The sequence below is a fragment of the Lissotriton helveticus genome, chromosome 4_1 (assembly GCF_964261635.1).
Source record: "Lissotriton helveticus chromosome 4_1, aLisHel1.1, whole genome shotgun sequence".
Taxonomy (NCBI): domain Eukaryota; kingdom Metazoa; phylum Chordata; class Amphibia; order Caudata; family Salamandridae; genus Lissotriton; species Lissotriton helveticus.
In genome coordinates, this window is record NC_136063.1 from 1428758413 (window position 1) to 1428778435 (window position 20023).

Here is a 20023-nt window from a genome sequence, read left to right on the forward strand (position 1 = left end):
TACTATTCCAGCTCCAGAGGGTGTAACAGTAGGGAAAGTGTTGGAAAGCATAGGGGTAAAATTACTATCTTAAATCCAGAGGGTGCAACAGTAGGGAAAGTGTTGGACAGCTTAGGGGTAAAAATTGCTATTCCAACTCCAGACGGAGCAACAGTAGGGAAAGTGTTGGATAGCGTAGGGATTAAAATTACTATTCCAACTCCAGAAGGTGCAACAGTAGGCAAAGTGTTGGATAGTGTAGGGGTTAAAATTACTATTCCAACTCCAGAGGGTGCAATAGTAGGGAAAGTGTTGGATAGCGTAGGGGTTACAATTACTATTCCAACTCCAGAGGGTGCAACAGTAGGGAAAGTGCTGGACAGCGTAGGGGTTAAAATTACTATTCCAACTCCAGAGGGTGCAACAGTAGGGAAAGTGTTGGATAGCGTAGGGGTTAAAATTACTATTTCAACTCCAAAGGGTGCAAAAGTAGGGAAAGTGTTGGATAGCGTAGGGGCCAAAATAACTTACTAATAATGAAATTACTTTTTTTGTAAAAAAATTATAATTTAATTATTAAATTACTACAAATTAACTGCAATACCAATAAATAATTATTTAGAAATAATAACCAATTCATAATTAATTAACAATTAAAATAAATGCAATTAAATAATAATTATTAAAAATGTATTATCAAATAATAATAAAAAAATGTTCAATACCAAAAAGCAATACTTATTCAAAAAGATTTAGCAATTAATAATTAATTAACAATAAATTATTGATAAATACCAATACATTATAAATAATCAAATGTAATTACCAATTATTAATTATTGAGGAATACATTATTTAAAAATATTATTAATTATTAAAAATTGATTACCAACTAATTGATTACGAATAATTACATTTTTAATACTCAACACTAAAAAAATAATTAATTACAATTAAATTACTTCCCACCCTATTACCCTATAACCTCACAACATTCTTCAATAATAAATTAATATACTTAATATAATTACCAATTAATCAATTAATTAAAATGAATGACCAATTAATTAAAATTCATTACCAATTAATAATTATTTAACATAAAAATAATTATCAATACCAATATTAAAAATTAAATAATTACTTAGGGCCATATGTATGAAACTTAGGTTTTACGATTCTCAAAATCGCTTTTTGACAATCGCAAAATGCTATGTATGTAGGATTTGCAAACAATTTTGCAAATCCTACATATTCCTTTATTACAAATGTGGATTATTATTATTTGTGAATCGCAAACTGCAATTCGCAATTAAGGAATACCTCCCCATTCATTCTTATGGGCCTAGAGGCCCATAGGAATGAATGGGAAGACATTCTCAATTTGCGATTCTCTAATTGAGAATGCAATTTCAAGGGTGTCAGGGTGTCAAAAGGACACCCTGTTGCATCCCTGAAATGTGCATGTGTGCACATGTGAGCCACGTACATGCCCTAAGGGCATGTATGTGCCCCACATTGCGATTCCTTAAGGCCAAATTGCACTTTTTATGTGCTTCTTACATTGCATTTAAGGAAAAGCAATTTGCGATTCCTTAAATGCAATCACAAAATAAGGAATCGCAAATTTTGCGATTCCTTATTTTCACAGCAGTTTTGCTTTCATACATACCATTAAGCCTAATTGCGATTGCAAATGCCGAAACTTGCAGAATTTCGGCGTTTGCGATCGCTATAGGAATGATACATATGGCCCTTAATTACAATTAAATTACTTTCCACCCTATTTCCCTATAAACCCACAACCCAACGCAAAATGTATTTATAAATATTTAATAATTGCTAAAAAATATTGAATTAATTTACTATAATGAAATCACTTCATATTAAAATGCATAACACTAATATTAATATCGATATTAGTAAGATCGATATTTTTGCTATCGATATTGCTAACTTCGATATTAACAAAAACGATATTTCTTACCTTCACGTTGATATTCTGGTCATCGATATTCTTGATTTCGATATTCTATCCCTCCGATATTTAAAACTCAATATTCTTGTAGGTCAGAAAAGAAAAGTCGATATTTAGTCTGTTTACCATGAAACAGATAAGTGTCTCCTTGTCATCTTCGATGAACAGCTGAATTTTTCTGCCCAGGTCAACAGTCTCACTTCCTCCTGCTTCCTTTTATTAAAAACTCTGCGAAAACATTTTCCTTTTATATCACAAGAACTGCAAAAGACTGTGGTGGTGGCTCTCTTCCTGTCCAAACTGGACTATTGCAACGCCCTCTTCCTGGGCATTGACATAACCAGGATGAGGAAACTGCAGTCTCTACAGAACGCTGCAGGACGACTACTTCTACACATAGAAAAACCAAAGGAAATAATGGACGGAGCGTTGACAATACAAGCACTCAGCCCCAGTCAACTGATCTGGGTTTAATCCATCACCGTTCTTTAGCCCACTCTGCCACCCCAGTTCAGACATGGCCATATACAAATCAGTCTGACCCTGTGCCTCATGGGAACAGTCCAGCCCGAACTGCCAAGCCATGCCTTCCCTGGACCGGAAACAAGCTACCGAGGACCGGTTTCTGGCATTTCAGCCATCTTCAGCCCGGCTTGCTTGAATCCAGTAGCAAAGTGAGCAAGGGACTCACGTCTGAGCATACCCAGCCAACTTATGGCGAACAAAGAAAAACCAAAGGAAATGATGGACGGAGCGTTGACAATACAAGCACTCACCCCCAGTCAACTGATCTGGGTTTAATCCATCACCGTTCTTTAGCCCACTCTGCCGCCCCAGTTCAGACATGGCCATATGCAAATCAGTCTGACCCTGTGCCTCATGGGAACAGTCCAGCCCGAACTACCAAGCCATGCCTTCCCTGGACCGGAAACAAGCTACCGAGGATCGGTTTCTGGCATTTCAGCCGTCTTCAGCCCGCTTTGCTTGAATCCAGTGGCAAAGTGAGCAAGGGACTCACGTCTGAGCATACCCTGCCAACTTATGGCGAACAAAGAAAAACCAAAGGAAATGATGAACGGAGCGTTGACAATACAAGCACTCACCCCCAGTCAACTGATCTGGGTTTAATCCATCACCGTTCTTTAGCCCACTCTGCCACCCCAGTTCAGACATGGCCATATGCAAATCAGTCTGACCCTGTCCCTCATGGGAACCGTCAATCAATCAATCAATCATAGACATTTATAGAGCGCTCTACTTACCCGGAGGGTCTCAAGGCGCTAGGGGGAGGGGGGTGCTGCTACTGCCCGAACAGCCAGGTCTTGAGCTTCTTCCTGAAGGCGAGGTGGTCTTGGGTCAGGCGCAGGTCGGTCGGGAGGGAGTTCCAGGTCTTGGCGGCCAGGTAGGAGAAGGACCTTCCTCCTGTTGTCGTTCTTCGGATGCGGGGGACGGTGGCGAGGGCGTGACTGGCTGATCGGAGGTGTCGTTTGGGATCGTAGAAGTTGATGCGGGTGTTGAGGTAGCTCGGGCCTTGATCGTGGAGGGCTTTGTGTGCGTGGGTGAGGAGACGGAAGGTGATTCTCTTGTTGACCGGGAGCCAGTGCAGGTCTCTTAGGTGTCCGGAGATGTGGCTGTGTCGTGGGACGTCGAGGATGAGTCTGGCTGAGGCGTTCTGGATCCGTTGGAGTCTCTTCTGGAGCTTGGCGGTGGTTCCGGCGTAGAGGGCGTTGCCGTAGTCCAGTCGGCTGGTGACGAGTGCCTGGGTGACAGTCTTCCTGGTCGCGGTGGGGATCCACCGGAAGATCTTCCGTAGCATGCGCAGGATGTTGAAGCACGACGAGGAGACGGCGTTGACTTGCCTGGTCATGGAGAGGGAGGAGTCCAGGATGAAGCCCAGGTTGCGTGCGTGGTCTGTCGGTTTGGGTGCGGTTCCCATGGCGGGGGGCCACCAGGAGTCGTCCCAGGCGGAGGGCGAGGATCCCAGGATGAGGACTTCCGTCTTGTCCGAGTTCAGCTTCAGGCGGCTGGTCGACATCCACTCGGCTACCTCTTTCATTCCTTCGTGAAGGTTGGCTCTGGCGGCGGCGGGGTCGTTGGTCAGGGAGAGGATCAGCTGGGTGTCGTCGGCGTAGGAGATGATGTTCAGGTTGTGTTGGCGTGCGATGGCCGTGAGGGGGCTCATGTAGACGTTGAAGAGGGTTGGGCTCAGCGAGGATCCTTGGGGTACGCCGCAGATGACTTCGGTGGCCTTTGATTTGTGCGGTGGTAGGCGGACTCTCTGGGTCCTTCCGTCGAGGAAGGAGATGATCCATTCCAGTGCCTTCTCCTGGATTCCGACGTTGTAGAGGCGCTGCACTAGGGTGCGGTGGCAGACGGTGTCGAAGGCCGCGGAGAGGTCTAGGAGGATGAGGGCCGCTGTTTCTCCGTTGTCCATCAGGGTTCGGATGTCATCGGTGGCAGCGATGAGGGCGGTCTCGGTGCTGTGATTGGCTCGGAAGCCAGACTGTGAGGGGTCGAGGGATCCGTTCGTCTCGAGGAAGGCGGCCAGTTGCTTGTTGACGGTCTTCTCGATGACTTTGGCCGGAAACGGGAGCAGCGAGATGGGGCGGTAATTCTTGAGTTCGGTGGGGTCCGCTGTTGGTTTCTTGAGTAGAGCGCTGAGTTCGGCGTGCTTCCAGCTCTCCGGGAAGGTGGCGGTGGTGAAGGAGGTGTTGATGATGTCCCGTAGGTGGGGTGCGATGACAGCGTCTGCCTTGTTGAAGACGTGGTGGGGGCAGGGGTCGGTCGGTGATCCGGAGTGGATGGAGTTCATCATGCGGACGGTGTCTTCGGTGCTGATCGGAGTCCAGGCGCGGAGGGTGGTGGTGGGGGGCGTTGGTTCGGTCGTGTCGGACGTGGCGTTCGTCGGTTGGGTGTTGAAGCTGTTGTGTATGTCCGCGATCTTGTTGTGGAAGTAGGAGGCGAGGGAGTTGCAGAGTTCTTGCGATGGGGTGATGTCGTTGTTTCCGGCGTTGGGGTTGGAGAGCTCTTTCACGATGTTGAAGAGTTCCTTGCTGTTGTGTGCGTTGTTGTCCAGCCGGTCCTTGAATGCAGTTTTCTTGGTGGCGCGGATCAGTTGGTGGTGTTTTCGGGTGGCGAGCTTGAGGGCAGTCATGTTGTCCGGTGTTGGGTCTCTGCGCCAGGTTTTCTCGATAGCTCGGCAGTTCTTCTTGGAGCTCTTGAGTTCGTCGGTGAACCATGGGGCTTTTCTGCTGCCGGGTCTGCTGGGCGGGGTCCTCAGGGGGGCGAGTTCGTCCGCGCAGTTGCTGATCCGTCCAGCCCGAACTGCCAAGCCATGCCTACCCTGGACTGGAAACAAGCTACCGAGGACTGGCTTCTGGCATTTCAGCCATCTTCAGCCCGGCTTGCTTGAATCCAGTGGCAAAGTGAGCAAGGGACTCACGTCTGAGCATACCCTGCCAATTTATGGCGAACAAAGAAAAACCAAAGGAAATGATGGACGGAGCGTTGACAATACAAGCACTCACCCCCGGTCAACTGATCTGGGTTTAATCCATCACCGTTCTTTAGCCCACTCTGCAATGCCCAGTTCAGACATGGCCATATGCAAATCAGTCTGACCCTGTGCCTCATGGGAACAGTCCAGCCCGAACTGCCAAGCCATGCCTTCCCTGGACCGGAAACAAGCTACCGAGGACCGGTTTCTGGCATTTCAGCCGTCTTCAGCCCGGCTTGCTTGAATCCAGTGGCAAAGTGAGCAAGGGACTCACGTCTGAGCATACCCTGCCAACTTATGGCAAACAAAGAAAAACCAAAGGAAATGATGGACGGAGCGTTGACAATACAAGCACTCACCCCCAGTCAACTGATCTGGGTTTAATCCATCACCGTTCTTTAGCCCACTCGGCCACCCCAGTTCAGACATGGCCATATGCAAATCAGTCTGACCCTGTGCCTCATGGGAACAGTCCAGCCCGAACTGCCAAGCCACGCCTTCCCTGGACCGGAAACAAGCTACCGAGGACCGGTTTCTGGCATTTCAGCCGTCTTCAGCCCAGCTTGCTTGAATCCAGTGGCAAAGTGAGCAAGGGACTCACGTCTGAGCATACCCTGCCAACTTATGGCGAACAAAGAAAAACCGAAGGAAATGATGGACGGAGCGTTGACAATACAAGCACTCACCCCGTCAACTGATCTGGGTTTAATCCATCACCGTTCTTTAGCCCACTCTGCCACCCCAATTCAGACATGGCCATATGCAAATCAGTCTGACCCTGTGCCTCATGGGAACAGTCCAGCCCGAACTGCCAAGCCATGCCTTCCCTGGACGGGAAACAAGCTACCGAGGACCGGTTTCTGGCATTTCAGCCGTCTTCAGCCCGGCTTGCTTGAATCCAGTGGCAAAGTGAGCAAGGGACTCACGTCTGAGCATACCCTGCCAACTTGTGGCGAACAAAGAAAAACCGAAGGAAATGATGGACGGAGCGTTGACAATACAAGCACTCACCCCCAGTCAACTGATCTGGGTTTAATCCATCACCGTTCTTTAGCCCACTCTGCCACCCCAGTTCAGACATGGCCATATGCAAATCAGTCTGACCCTGTGCCTCATTGGAACAGTCGAGCCCGAACTGCCAAGCCATGCCTACCCTGGACTGGAAACAAGCTACCGAGGACTGGCTTCTGGCATTTCAGCCATCTTCAGCCCGGCTTGCTTGAATCCAGTGGCAAAGTGAGCAAGGGACTCACGTCTGAGCATACCCTGCCAATTTATGGCGAACAAAGAAAAACCAAAGGAAATGATGGACGGAGCGTTGACAATACAAGCACTCACCCCCGGTCAACTGATCTGGGTTTAATCCATCACCGTTCTTTAGCCCACTCAGCAATGCCCAGTTCAGACATGGCCATATGCAAATCAGTCTGACCCTGTGCCTCATGGGAACAGTCCAGCCCGAACTGCCAAGCCATGCCTTCCCTGGACCGGAAACAAGCTACCGAGGACAGGTTTCTGGCATTTCAGCCGTCTTCAGCCCGGCTTGCTTGAATCCAGTGGCAAAGTGAGCAAGGGACTCACGTCTGAGCATACCCTGCCAACTTATGGCGAACAAAGAAAAACCAAAGGAAATGATGGACGGAGCGTTGACAATACAAGCACTCACCCCCAGTCAACTGATCTGGGTTTAATCCATCACCGTTCTTTAGCCCACTCGGCCACCCCAGTTCAGACATGGCCATATGCAAATCAGTCTGACCCTGTGCCTCATTGGAACAGTCCAGCCCGAACTGCCAAGCCACGCCTTCCCTGGACCGGAAACAAGCTACCGAGGACCGGTTTCTGGCAATTCAGCCGTCTTCAGCCCAGCTTGCTTGAATCCAGTGGCAAAGTGAGCAAGGGACTCACGTCTGAGCATACCCTGCCAACTTATGGCGAACAAAGAAAAACCGAAGGAAATGATGGACGGAGCGTTGACAATACAAGCACTCACCCCGTCAACTGAACTGGGTTTAATCCATCACCGTTCTTTAGCCCACTCTGCCACCCCAATTCAGACATGGCCATATGCAAATCAGTCTGACCCTGTGCCTCATGGGAACAGTCCAGCCCGAACTGCCAAGCCATGCCTACCCTGGACGGGAAACAAGCTACCGAGGACCGGTTTCTGGCATTTCAGCCGTCTTCAGCCCGCTTTGCTTGAATCCAGTGGCAAAGTGAGCAAGGGACTCACGTCTGAGCATACCCTGCCAACTTATGGCGAACAAAGAAAAACCAAAGGAAATGATGAACGGAGCGTTGACAATACAAGCACTCACCCCCAGTCAACTGATCTGGGTTTAATCCATCACCGTTCTTTAGCCCACTCTGCCACCCCAGTTCAGACATGGCCATATGCAAATCAGTCTGACCCTGTCCCTCATGGGAACCGTCAATCAATCAATCAATCATAGACATTTATAGAGCGCTCTACTTACCCGGAGGGTCTCAAGGCGCTAGGGGGAGGGGGGTGCTGCTACTGCCCGAACAGCCAGGTCTTGAGCTTCTTCCTGAAAGCGAGGTGGTCTTGGGTCAGGCGCAGGTCGGTCGGGAGGGAGTTCCAGGTCTTGGCGGCCAGGTAGGAGAAGGACCTTCCTCCTGTTGTCGTTCTTCGGATGCGGGGGACGGCGGCGAGGGCGTGACTGGCTGATCGGAGGTGTCGTTTGGGATCGTAGAAGTTGATGCGGGTGTTGAGGTAGCTCGGGCCTTGATCGTGAAGGGCTTTGTGTGCGTGGGTGAGGAGACGGAAGGTGATTCTCTTGTTGACCGGGAGCCAGTGCAGGTCTCTTAGGTGTCCGGAGATGTGGCTGTGTCGTGGGACGTCGAGGATGAGTCTGGCTGAGGCGTTCTGGATCCGTTGGAGTCTCTTCTGGAGCTTGGCGGTGGTTCCGGCGTAGAGGGCGTTGCCGTAGTCCAGTCGGCTGGTGACGAGTGCCTGGGTGACAGTCTTCCTGGTCTCGGTGGGGATCCACCGGAAGATCTTCCGTAGCATGCGCAGGATGTTGAAGCACGACGAGGAGACGGCGTTGACTTGCCTGGTCATGGAGAGGGAGGAGTCCAGGATGAAGCCCAGAATGCGTGCGTGGTCTGTCGGTTTGGGTGCGGTTCCCAGGGCGGGGGGCCACCAGGAGTCGTCCCAGGCGGAGGGCGAGGATCCCAGGATGAGGACTTCCGTCTTGTCCGAGTTCAGCTTCAGGCGGCTGGTCGACATCCACTCGGCTACCTCTTTCATTCCTTCGTGAAGGTTGGCTCTGGCGGCGGCGGGGTCGTTGGTCAGGGAGAGGATCAGCTGGGTGTCGTCGGCGTAGGAGATGATGTTCAGGTTGTGTTGGCGTGCGATGGCCGCGAGGGGGCTCATGTAGACGTTGAAGAGGGTTGGGCTCAGCGAGGATCCTTGGGGTACGCCGCAGATGACTTCGGTGGCCTTTGATTTGTGCGGTGGTAGGCGGACTCTCTGGGTCCTTCCGTCGAGGAAGGAGATGATCCATTCCAGTGCCTTCTCCTGGATTCCGACGTTGTAGAGGCGCTGCACTAGGGTGCGGTGGCAGACGGTGTCGAAGGCCGCGGAGAGGTCTAGGAGGATGAGGGCCGCTGTTTCTCCGTTGTCCATCAGGGTTCGGATGTCATCGGTGGCAGCGATGAGGGCGGTCTCGGTGCTGTGATTGGCTCGGAAGCCAGACTGTGAGGGGTCGAGGGATCCGTTCGTCTCGAGGAAGGCGGCCAGTTGCTTGTTGACGGTCTTCTCGATGACTTTGGCCGGAAACGGGAGCAGCGAGATGGGGCGGTAATTCTTGAGTTCGGTGGGGTCCGCTGTTGGTTTCTTGAGTAGAGCGCTGAGTTCGGCGTGCTTCCAGCTCTCCGGGAAGGTGGCGGTGGTGAAGGAGGTGTTGATGATGTCCCGTAGGTGGGGTGCGATGACAGCGTCGGCCTTGTTGAAGACGTGGTGGGGGCAGGGGTCGGTCGGTGATCCGGAGTGGATGGAGTTCATCATGCGGACGGTGTCTTCGGTGCTGATCGGAGTCCAGGCGCGGAGGGTGGTGGTGGGGGGCGTTGGTTCGGTCGTGTCGGACGTGGCGTTCGTCGGTTGGGTGTTGAAGCTGTTGTGTATGTCCGCGATCTTGTTGTGGAAGTAGGAGGCGAGGGAGTTGCAGAGTTCTTGCGATGGGGTGATGTCGTTGTTTCCGGCGTTGGGGTTGGAGAGCTCTTTCACGATGTTGAAGAGTTCCTTGCTGTTGTGTGCGTTGTTGTCCAGCCGGTCCTTGAATGCAGTTTTCTTGGTGGCGCGGATCAGTTGGTGGTGTTTTCGGGTGGCGAGCTTGAGGGCAGTCATGTTGTCCGGTGTTGGGTCTCTGCGCCAGGTTTTCTCGATAGCTCGGCAGTTCTTCTTGGAGCTCTTGAGTTCGTCGGTGAACCATGGGGCTTTTCTGCTGCCGGGTCTGCTGGGCGGGGTCCTCAGGGGGGCGAGTTCGTCCGCGCAGTTGCTGATCCGTCCAGCCCGAACTGCCAAGCCATGCCTACCCTGGACTGGAAACAAGCTACCGAGGACTGGCTTCTGGCATTTCAGCCATCTTCAGCCCGGCTTGCTTGAATCCAGTGGCAAAGTGAGCAAGGGACTCACGTCTGAGCATACCCTGCCAATTTATGGCGAACAAAGAAAAACCAAAGGAAATGATGGACGGAGCATTGACAATACAAGCACTCACCCCCGGTCAACTGATCTGGGTTTAATCCATCACCGTTCTTTAGCCCACTCTGCAATGCCCAGTTCAGACATGGCCATATGCAAATCAGTCTGACCCTGTGCCTCATGGGAACAGTCCAGCCCGAACTGCCAAGCCATGCCTTCCCTGGACCGGAAACAAGCTACCGAGGACCGGTTTCTGGCATTTCAGCCGTCTTCAGCCCGGCTTGCTTTAATCCAGTGGCAAAGTGAGCAAGGGACTCACGTCTGCGCATACCCTGCCAACTTATGGCGAACAAAGAAAAACCAAAGGAAATGATGGACGGAGCGTTGACAATACAAGCACTCACCCCCAGTCAACTGATCTGGGTTTAATCCATCACCGTTCTTTAGCCCACTCGGCCACCCCAGTTCAGACATGGCCATATGCAAATCAGTCTGACCCTGTGCCTCATGGGAACAGTCCAGCCCGAACTGCCAAGCCACGCCTTCCCTGGACCGGAAACAAGCTACCGAGGACCGGTTTCTGGCATTTCAGCCGTCTTCAGCCCAGTTTGCTTGAATCCAGTGGCAAAGTGAGCAAGGGACTCACGTCTGAGCATACCCTGCCAACTTATGGCGAACAAAGAAAAACCGAAGGAAATGATGGACGGAGCGTTGACAATACAAGCACTCACCCCGTCAACTGATCTGGGTTTAATCCATCACCGTTCTTTAGCCCACTCTGCCACCCCAATTCAGACATGGCCATATGCAAATCAGTCTGACCCTGTGCCTCATGGGAACAGTCCAGCCCGAACTGCCAAGCCATGCCTTCCCTGGACGGGAAACAAGCTACCGAGGACCGGTTTCTGGCATTTCAGCCGTCTTCAGCCCGGCTTGCTTGAATCCAGTGGCAAAGTGAGCAAGGGACTCACGTCTGAGCATACCCTGCCAACTTGTGGCGAACAAAGAAAAACCGAAGGAAATGATGGACGGAGCGTTGACAATACAAGCACTCACCCCCAGTCAACTGATCTGGGTTTAATCCATCACCGTTCTTTAGCCCACTCTGCCACCCCAGTTCAGACATGGACATATGCAAATCAGTCTGACCCTGTGCCTCATTGGAACAGTCGAGCCCGAACTGCCAAGCCATGCCTACCCTGGACTGGAAACAAGCTACCGAGGACTGGCTTCTGGCATTTCAGCCATCTTCAGCCCGGCTTGCTTGAATCCAGTGGCAAAGTGAGCAAGGGACTCACGTCTGAGCATACCCTGCCAATTTATGGCGAACAAAGAAAAACCAAAGGAAATGATGGACGGAGCGTTGACAATACAAGCACTCACCCCCGGTCAACTGATCTGGGTTTAATCCATCACCGTTCTTTAGCCCACTCTGCAATGCCCAGTTCAGACATGGCCATATGCAAATCAGTCTGACCCTGTGCCTCATGGGAACAGTCCAGCCCGAACTGCCAAGCCATGCCTTCCCTGGACCGGAAACAAGCTACCGAGGACTGGTTTCTGGCATTTCAGCCGTCTTCAGCCCGGCTTGCTTGAATCCAGTGGCAAAGTGAGCAAGGGACTCACGTCTGAGCATACCCTGCCAACTTATGGCGAACAAAGAAAAACCAAAGGAAATGATGGACGGAGCGTTGACAATACAAGCACTCACCCCCAGTCAACTGATCTGGGTTTAATCCATCACCGTTCTTTAGCCCACTCGGCCACCCCAGTTCAGACATGGCCATATGCAAATCAGTCTGACCCTGTGCCCCATGGGAACAGTCCAGCCCGAACTGCCAAGCCACGCCATCCCTGGACCGGAAACAAGCTACCGAGGACCGGTTTCTGGCATTTCAGCCGTCTTCAGCCCAGCTTGCTTGAATCCAGTGGCAAAGTGAGCAAGGGACTCACGTCTGAGCATACCCTGCCAACTTATGGCGAACAAAGAAAAACCGAAGGAAATGATGGACGGAGCGTTGACAATACAAGCACTCACCCCGTCAACTGATCTGGGTTTAATCCATCACCGTTCTTTAGCCCACTCTGCCACCCCAATTCAGACATGGCCATATGCAAATCAGTCTGACCCTGTGCCTCATGGGAACAGTCCAGCCCGAACTGCCAAGCCATGCCTTCCCTGGACGGGAAACAAGCTACCGAGGATCGGTTTCTGGCATTTCAGCCGTCTTCAGCCCGGCTTGCTTGAATCCAGTGGCAAAGTGAGCAAGGGACTCACGTCTGAGCATACCCTGCCAACTTGTGGCGAACAAAGAAAAACCGAAGGAAATGATGGACGGAGCGTTGACAATACAAGCACTCACCCCCAGTCAACTGATCTGGGTTTAATCCATCACCGTTCTTTAGCCCACTCTGCCACCCCAGTTCAGACATGGCCATATGCAAATCAGTCTGACCCTGTGCCTCATTGGAACAGTCGAGCCCGAACTGCCAAACCATGCCTTCCCTGGACCGGAAACAAGCTACCGAGGACCGGTTTCTGACATTTCAGCCGTCTTCAGTCCGGCTTGCTTGAATCCAGTGGCAAAGTGAGCAAGGGCTCACGTCTGAGCATACCCTGCCAACTTATGGCGAACAAAGAAAAACCAAAGGAAATGATGGACGGAGCGTTGACAATACAAGCACTCACCCCCAGTCAACTGATCTGGGTTTAATCCATCACCTTTCTTTAGCCCACTCTGCCACCCCAGTTCAGACATGGCCATATGCAAATCAGTCTGACCCTGTGCCTCATGGGAACAGTCCAGCCCGAACTGCCAAGCCATGCCTTCCCTGCACCGGAAACAAGCTACCGAGGACCGGTTTCTGGCATTTCAGCCGTCTTCAGCCCGGCTTGCTTGAATCCAGTGGTAAAGTGAGCAAGGGACTCACGTCTGAGCATACCCTGCCAACTTATGGTGAACAAAGAAAAAACAAAGAAAATGATGGACGGAGCGTTGACAATACAAGCACTCACCCCCAGTCAACTGATCTGGGTTTAATCCATCACCTTTCTTTAGCCCACTCTGCCACCCCAGTTCAAACATTGCCATATGCAAATCAGTCTGACCCTGTGCCTCATGGGAACAGTCCAGCCCGAACTGCCAAGCCATGCCTTCCCTGGACCGGAAACAAGCTACCGAAGACCGGTTTCTGGCATTTCAGCCGTCTTCAACCCGGCTTGCTTGAATCCAGTGGCAAAGTGAGCAAGGGACTCACGTCTGAGCATACCCTGCCAACTTATGGCGAACAAAGAAAAACCAAAGGAAATGATAGACGGAGCGTTGACAATACAAGCACTCACCCCCAGTCAACTGATCTGGGTTTAATCCATCACCGTTCTTTAGCCCACTCTGCCACCCCAGTTCAGACATGGCCATATGCAAATCAGTCTGACCCTGTGCCTCATGGGAACAGTCCAGCCTGAAGACGGCTGAAATGCCAGAAATCGGTCCTCAGTAGCTTGTTTCCGGTCCAGGGAAGGCATGGCTTGGCAGTTCGGGCTGGACTGTTCCCATGAGGCACAGGGTCAGACTGATTTGCATATGGCCATGTCTGAACTGGGGTGGCAGAGTGGGCTAAAGAACGGTGATGGATTAAACCCAGATCTGTTGACTGGGTGTGAGTGTTTGATTGGTTCAGATGCTCCGTCCATCACCACCCCCTTTTGTACCACTTTGTTCGCCATAAGTTGGCAGGGTATGCTCAGACGTGAGTCCCTTGCTCACTCTGCCACTGGATTCAAGCAAGCCGGGCTGAAGATGGCTGAAATGCCAGAAACCGGTCCTCGGAAGCTTGTTTCCGTTCCAGGGAAGGCATGGCTTGGCAGTTCGGGCTGGACTGTTCCCATGAGGCAGAGGGTCAGACTGATTTGCATATGGCCATGTCTGAACTGGGGTGGCAGAGTGGGCTAAAGAACGGTGATGGATTAAACCCTGATCAGTTGACTGGGGGTGAGTGCTTGTATTGTCAACGCTCCGTCCATCATTTCCTTTGGTTTTTCTTTGTTCGCCATAAGTTGGCAGGGTATGCTCAGACGTGAGTCCCTTGCTCACTTTGCCACTGGATTCAAGCAAGCCAGGCTGAAGACGGCTGAAATGACAGAAACCGGTCCTCGGTAGCTTGTGTCCGGTCCAGGGAAGGCATGGCTTGGCAGTTCGGGCTGGACTGTTCCCATGAGGCACAGGGTCAGACTGATTTGCATATGGCCATGTCTGAACTGGGGTGGCAGAGTGGGCTAAAGCCCGGTGATGGATTAAACCCAGATCAGTTGACTGAGGGTGAGTGCTTGTATTGTCAACGCTCCGTCCATCATTTCCTTTGGTTTTCCTACTTCTAAACATACCCAAAGAACATTCTACCTCAACAGTGATCAAGTCACTTCACTGGCTTCCCATTCAGCAGCACGTGGAATTTAAGGCCCTATGCCTGGTACATAAGGCACTTTACGGTGGTAGTTCCGAGGACATCCAAAAGATGCTCTTACGTTACACCCCTTCTCGAGCTCTTAGGTCCGCAAATCTGGACCTTATCCAGACTCCGTAAATCAGGTGGTCAAGATGGGGTGGTAGGACTTTAATGAACTGTGCAGCAAAGTTGTGGAACAAAATGCCAATGGCCATGAGATTTCAATCCAAACAGCAGCTTTTTAGGAAGGCTCTGAAAACATGTCTATTTACTTCCACCTAGTTCTCCTGGTAGTGCAGGCTGTACTCCCTTTCACATACACTAGCGCCGAGACGCCACGGCAATCGAGCGCTCTACAAGCATATATCTGATCCTATCCTATATCCTATCCTTGGAAAAGAGGCTGAAAACTGTGATGAAGTTTGTTATTTAAAATGCAGGGTGATTCCAATATGAAATTTTAAAGCACTATAAACCTAGTAAGTAATAGAAATGTGAGGGCCAACCCAAAGTTCCATTATGGACCTGAGAGATATTTAATTTACAAATATTAGATAAAGGATTGGTTTGCTGTAACTTTACTTACGCATTTACAAATGTTTTGCCACTGTTATTTGCCTAAGTTTTGAATATGTTATTCCTTAGAAGTTAAATTCAGTTCTATCCCTAACCTTTGTATATAAGATCATTAAACCCTGTATTGCCTAAATTGTACAACATTTCAGGTGAATCCTTGGGAACCATAGTCTTGTATCACAAACCTAAAAAGGGCATCCAATTGGCAAACACAAAACCCGGGGCCTTATTTAGAGTTTCATGGAGCAGGAGTCTGTATGTAAGTTAGTTGGGGCTCCCACCCTGCCAAACTCACAGTTCCTGATCAATTTAGAGTTGGGGAAGGTAATGGGTGTACACTCTGCCAGTGTAAACCTTTCACCTGGTGGCCCGTCCTCCAAGGGGCAGCCTGGTTACAGTGATGGTCATCCTCCCATTTTGAGTGTCATTCATTTCCCTTTCCTGTGTCTTCCACACGATCTACTACAAACACATGCAGGTGGAAATTAATACCCCCGCCTCCGCACAGGGAAATATCCCTGCACATCAATGCCATTAGTTTAACTTATACTTTGAGATTTTATTTCGTGGAAAACATGGCTTCACACTTAGCAAATCTCACTGCTGTTAAGGATGCCTCTGGCACTGTGGATCCCATCACAGCAAAGATATTCCCACCAGGAGGATGGAGATCTCTAGAGATAGTGTATGTTCCTCTGCCAAATGAGCAGAGGACATACCTCAGCTGACTTGGCAGCATGGCGCACCACCCACTAAGAGATAAAAAATGGCCCAGTATTAACTTTTTTCTCAAATACCAACAAGCCCTCATTTCCCTTAACCTTCATTGGAAGCAGGTTTCAGGCAAAAAAAGCTTGTTGCAGCATGAAATAGAATTAACAGCAAGTACGTTATAAGGCTGGAACAATGTTTGTATAATTGATGAAGGCTGTGATCCATTTTGGGTGAACATTGTGACAGAGAATTTCTGCATCTAAGAAAGTGTTTACATTTCTGACCAACTCTGCCGTTCTTTGGCACTAAGTGGTACAAAAGGGGGTGGTGGTGGACGGAGCATCTGAACCAATCAAACACTCACACCCAGTCAACAGATCTGGGTTTAATCCATCACCGTTCTTTAGCCTACTCTGCCACCCCAGTTCAGACATGGCCATATGCAAATCAGTCTGACCCTGTGCCTCATGGGAACAGTCCAGCCCGAACTGCCAAGCCATGCCTTCCCTGGACCGGAAACAAGCTTCCGAGGACCGGTTTCTGGCATTTCAGCCGTCTTCAGCCCGGCTTGCTTGAATCCAGTGGCAAAGTGAGCAAGGGACTCACGTCTGAGCATACCCTGCCAACTTATGGCGAAAAAAGTGGTACAAAAGGGGGTGGTGATGGACGGAGCATCTGAACCAATCAAACACTCACACCCAGTCAACAGATCTGGGTTTAATTATTCACCGTTCTTTAGCCCACTCTGCCACCCCAGTTCAGACATGGCCATATGCAAATCAGTCTGACCCTGTGCCTCATGGGAACAGTCCAGCCCGAACTGCCAAGCCATGCCTTCCCTGGACCGGAAACAAGCTTCCGAGGACCGCTTTCTGGCATTTCAGCCGTCTTCAGCCCGGCTTGCTTGAATCCAGTGGCAAAGTGAGCAAGGGACTCACGTCTGAGCATACCCTGCCAACTTATGGCGAACAAAGTGGTACAAAAGGGGGTGGTGATGGACGGAGCATCTGAACCAATCAAACACTCACACCCAGTCAACAGATCACCTGTTGTTTTTGCTTTTGTTCTTTGGCACTAAGGCGGCGTGTGTAGTTGTAACTGATGCTAGTGCTTAAGTCCTGGGAGCTGTTCTCATTCAAATAGTGGATGGTGAAGAAAGGATAATAACTTTCACTTTGCTGGCTTTAAGAGCGGGATAAAACCTATTCCAAGTAGAAAGAGAGGATTTGGTACTCTTTTTGCAGTAAACAGATTCTGAAGCTTTTTGTTGGGTACTGAATTTGTCATTTTGGTAGACCACAAACCGTTACAAACTTTTTTAATGAAAAATGGTCTGGATGCACTGTCATCTGGGATTGCTAGGGGAGTTATCAGTCTACAGTATCATACATCAAGGTGGAATATATACCTGATGCTGAGACAATGAAGAAGTTGAGCAAACCAATGAAATACCTTGTTTTATCACTCAAGGAGTTGTGACATGAGAACATTAGAGAAAGGAAGTGAATACGGTTATCAGTGTGCAGAAAGTTTTTAAATTTGTAGAAAACAAATTGGAAGGCAAAATCTACTGAATGAAAATTGTAAAACATTTTTGGAATTTCGAAAAGGAATTTTGAGGTCAGAAGGACTTGTGTTTCAGCGGCAACAGGTGTACATTTTAAACATGTAAGCCTAGCTCATGAAGGGCACTTAGGCATTGTTAAGTTAGGAGGAATTAGCACTGGATATTGTAGGTTCTTGGACAGGTGAAGGGTATAGATGATATCTAGTAGTACTGGTAGATATGTTTTCAAAATGGCCTGAAGTAGCATGCGTCAGATACATTGGTACAGGCACTGTGATAAAATGTCTAGAAGGAATCTTTAGACATTCACAACCACGATACCTAACGACATGGTGTTCATATGTCATCCAGAGAAGTGGAGATTTATTTTAAACAATGTGGCACATTGAAGAAGAAAAGTGAAGAAGAAAAATGCACTGCATCACTCAGATATGAATGGGATAGTTGAGAGTCTAATGGACGAATTAGGAGAGACTACAATTCCAAGCACCATTTGAGTTATCTATGGAGAGGAAGCCTAAAACCATGCAGTCTCCTGGATGGATGTATTGGCAAAGGGGTGATGTGAGTGTGAGTAAGGATGATGAATGGAGAATAAAAAAGTTAGATAAGCAATGAGTTGAAAGTCTGACTATGATACGATGAAGGCAGTTTTAGATACTGAAGTGAAGATAGAAGCTGTGGTTTAGATAAAGGTTCCTGTGAGGAGATGTGACTGGTCAAAATCCACCAAACCTATGGAAGTGATCACATTATTTAAATATGCTGCAAAAATACAAGATTAGAGAATTTCTCTGCCCTCTGTCTAAAAGTGTGAATCAGAGATGTCCTGAAACAAATTTGGATGAGGGTGAAAATGGGGGTTGTAAATAGAAAGAATAGGTACAGAGGAATGTAACAGGAATATGAAAGATAAGTTGCACAAGAGAGTGGCATGAAAGTCAACCTACCTCAAGAATGATGTACTTGAATGTACCAGAAGTGCATTTTGCTTCATGAGGTCTACATAATTGAGAACTCCAGTTATAGTTTGTATATTCCTTTAGTATGATTCTTTGATTTTAATTCTGTTTAGTTTGATAGCGTAGCACAGTTTATTATTCAGTATATATTTCTGTCATGATTTTTTGTTGCTATGTGTCATAGTGAGTGAGGGGATCTCTTGCAATGTAAAATTCTGTTCCCCTGTTAAAAATTATTGAAGATTCCAACCTGAACGTGTTGTTCAATGATCAGTGGATTATGTGCTTTGTAATAAACCTATTGAGGTATCCTCAACGGTTTCTCATCTCTTAACTTCGTGTAGTTGACACCTATTTTACAGCTACCTAACTGTTAAGAGTTTTCTTACTTGTTTTTCTTTTTTAGGCAGGACTGGTGCAGAGTGCTTTCCAGGCACAGAGAACATTCCTATTAATAGCGTCTCAGTGTCAACAACCACCTGAGGTAAGAGTGCTGGGTGTCCACCTGTAATAGCAACCATTCAGTATATATGTCAATGGTGTATCCTTAGTACAGTTTACGTATGTAAACTTGAGGTGTCGGCTTTGTGTAGAATGATTTGGTGATTTAGAGCAGTGATTCTGAACTTGCATACACAACACCTACGCAGGGTCTCCTCAACTCTTTGGAAAATTAAATAATATTAGAAGATTAAAGAAGTATACATACATAAAAAAGCAAAATTGAAACTTTTAAAATGCTATGTGTGAAAGAATTTTAAATTGGAGGCTAAAAGTTACGTTGGTATCCTTATAATGATTTACGGGAGCAGCGCAAGTACAGCAATAGGAATCTAGTATGGACAATTCATGGCCCCAATTGAAGCATTAGTAAGCACCGATAAAATGAAAGCATGCATTTGGAGCAACAAAAGACAACATAATATGCTTGAGTCCACCATATGATTTCATCTTTTAGAAATAAAAGAAAAATTGTAACCCCTTCGCCGCGGGGGAGATTCCCCCGCGGTGCGGGGGGGAGGGGCCGCGCACGGCGCCGCGCTGCTTATGATGAGCCCAGCTCGTCATGAGGCACAGTGGAGCTGTGCTCATCATGACGAGCTGGGCTCGTTATGACTCCGCCCACTTCCGTAGAACGTCCGCACAGGCGTGGATTTCACAGCGCGGAGGAGTGGCGCGGCCGTTATGACGAACCCAGCTCATCATGAGCACAGCTCCACTGTGCCTCATGACGAGCTGGGCTCATCATAAGCACGCAAGGGGTTACTTCCAATTCCAAATTTAGATGTTTACATGTTTTTTGTTTGTGAATTACATAAAATATTGCATCATTTTTATTTTGATGTACAACACTTGCTTTTGCATTTTGTGCATTGTTTTGAGGCGCAAAAAGTGATTCAGTGGGTCATGGAAGTCAAAATGTACAAATTTTTTTCATGACTCGTAAAGGCCACAATCCATGTTGTTGACCCAGGTCCTGCCATGACATATTGACACGTCACAAAAGATCATGTCCTTAAGTACCCAAAGCAAATCATTGTCCATCCACATAAAGAAGACCCACTTGGGAATTGCTCATTTTACTTCTTGCAGGCCAGGTTTTAACAGCACCTTCATCCCTAAAGTCATAAAATACTTG

The 20023-nt window shown here is 48.8% G+C and overlaps 1 protein-coding gene across 1 annotated transcript in view; it reads left to right on the forward strand.

The window, feature by feature from the left end:
• CAP2 (cyclase associated actin cytoskeleton regulatory protein 2) overlaps nt 1–20023 on the forward strand; it is a 475046-nt gene that overhangs the window by 152075 nt on the left and 302948 nt on the right. Inside the window, exon 4 of the mRNA XM_078687967.1 lies at nt 18791–18868. Coding sequence (XP_078544093.1) covers nt 18791–18868 — 78 coding nt within the window. The remainder of the gene's footprint in view (nt 1–18790; nt 18869–20023) is intronic.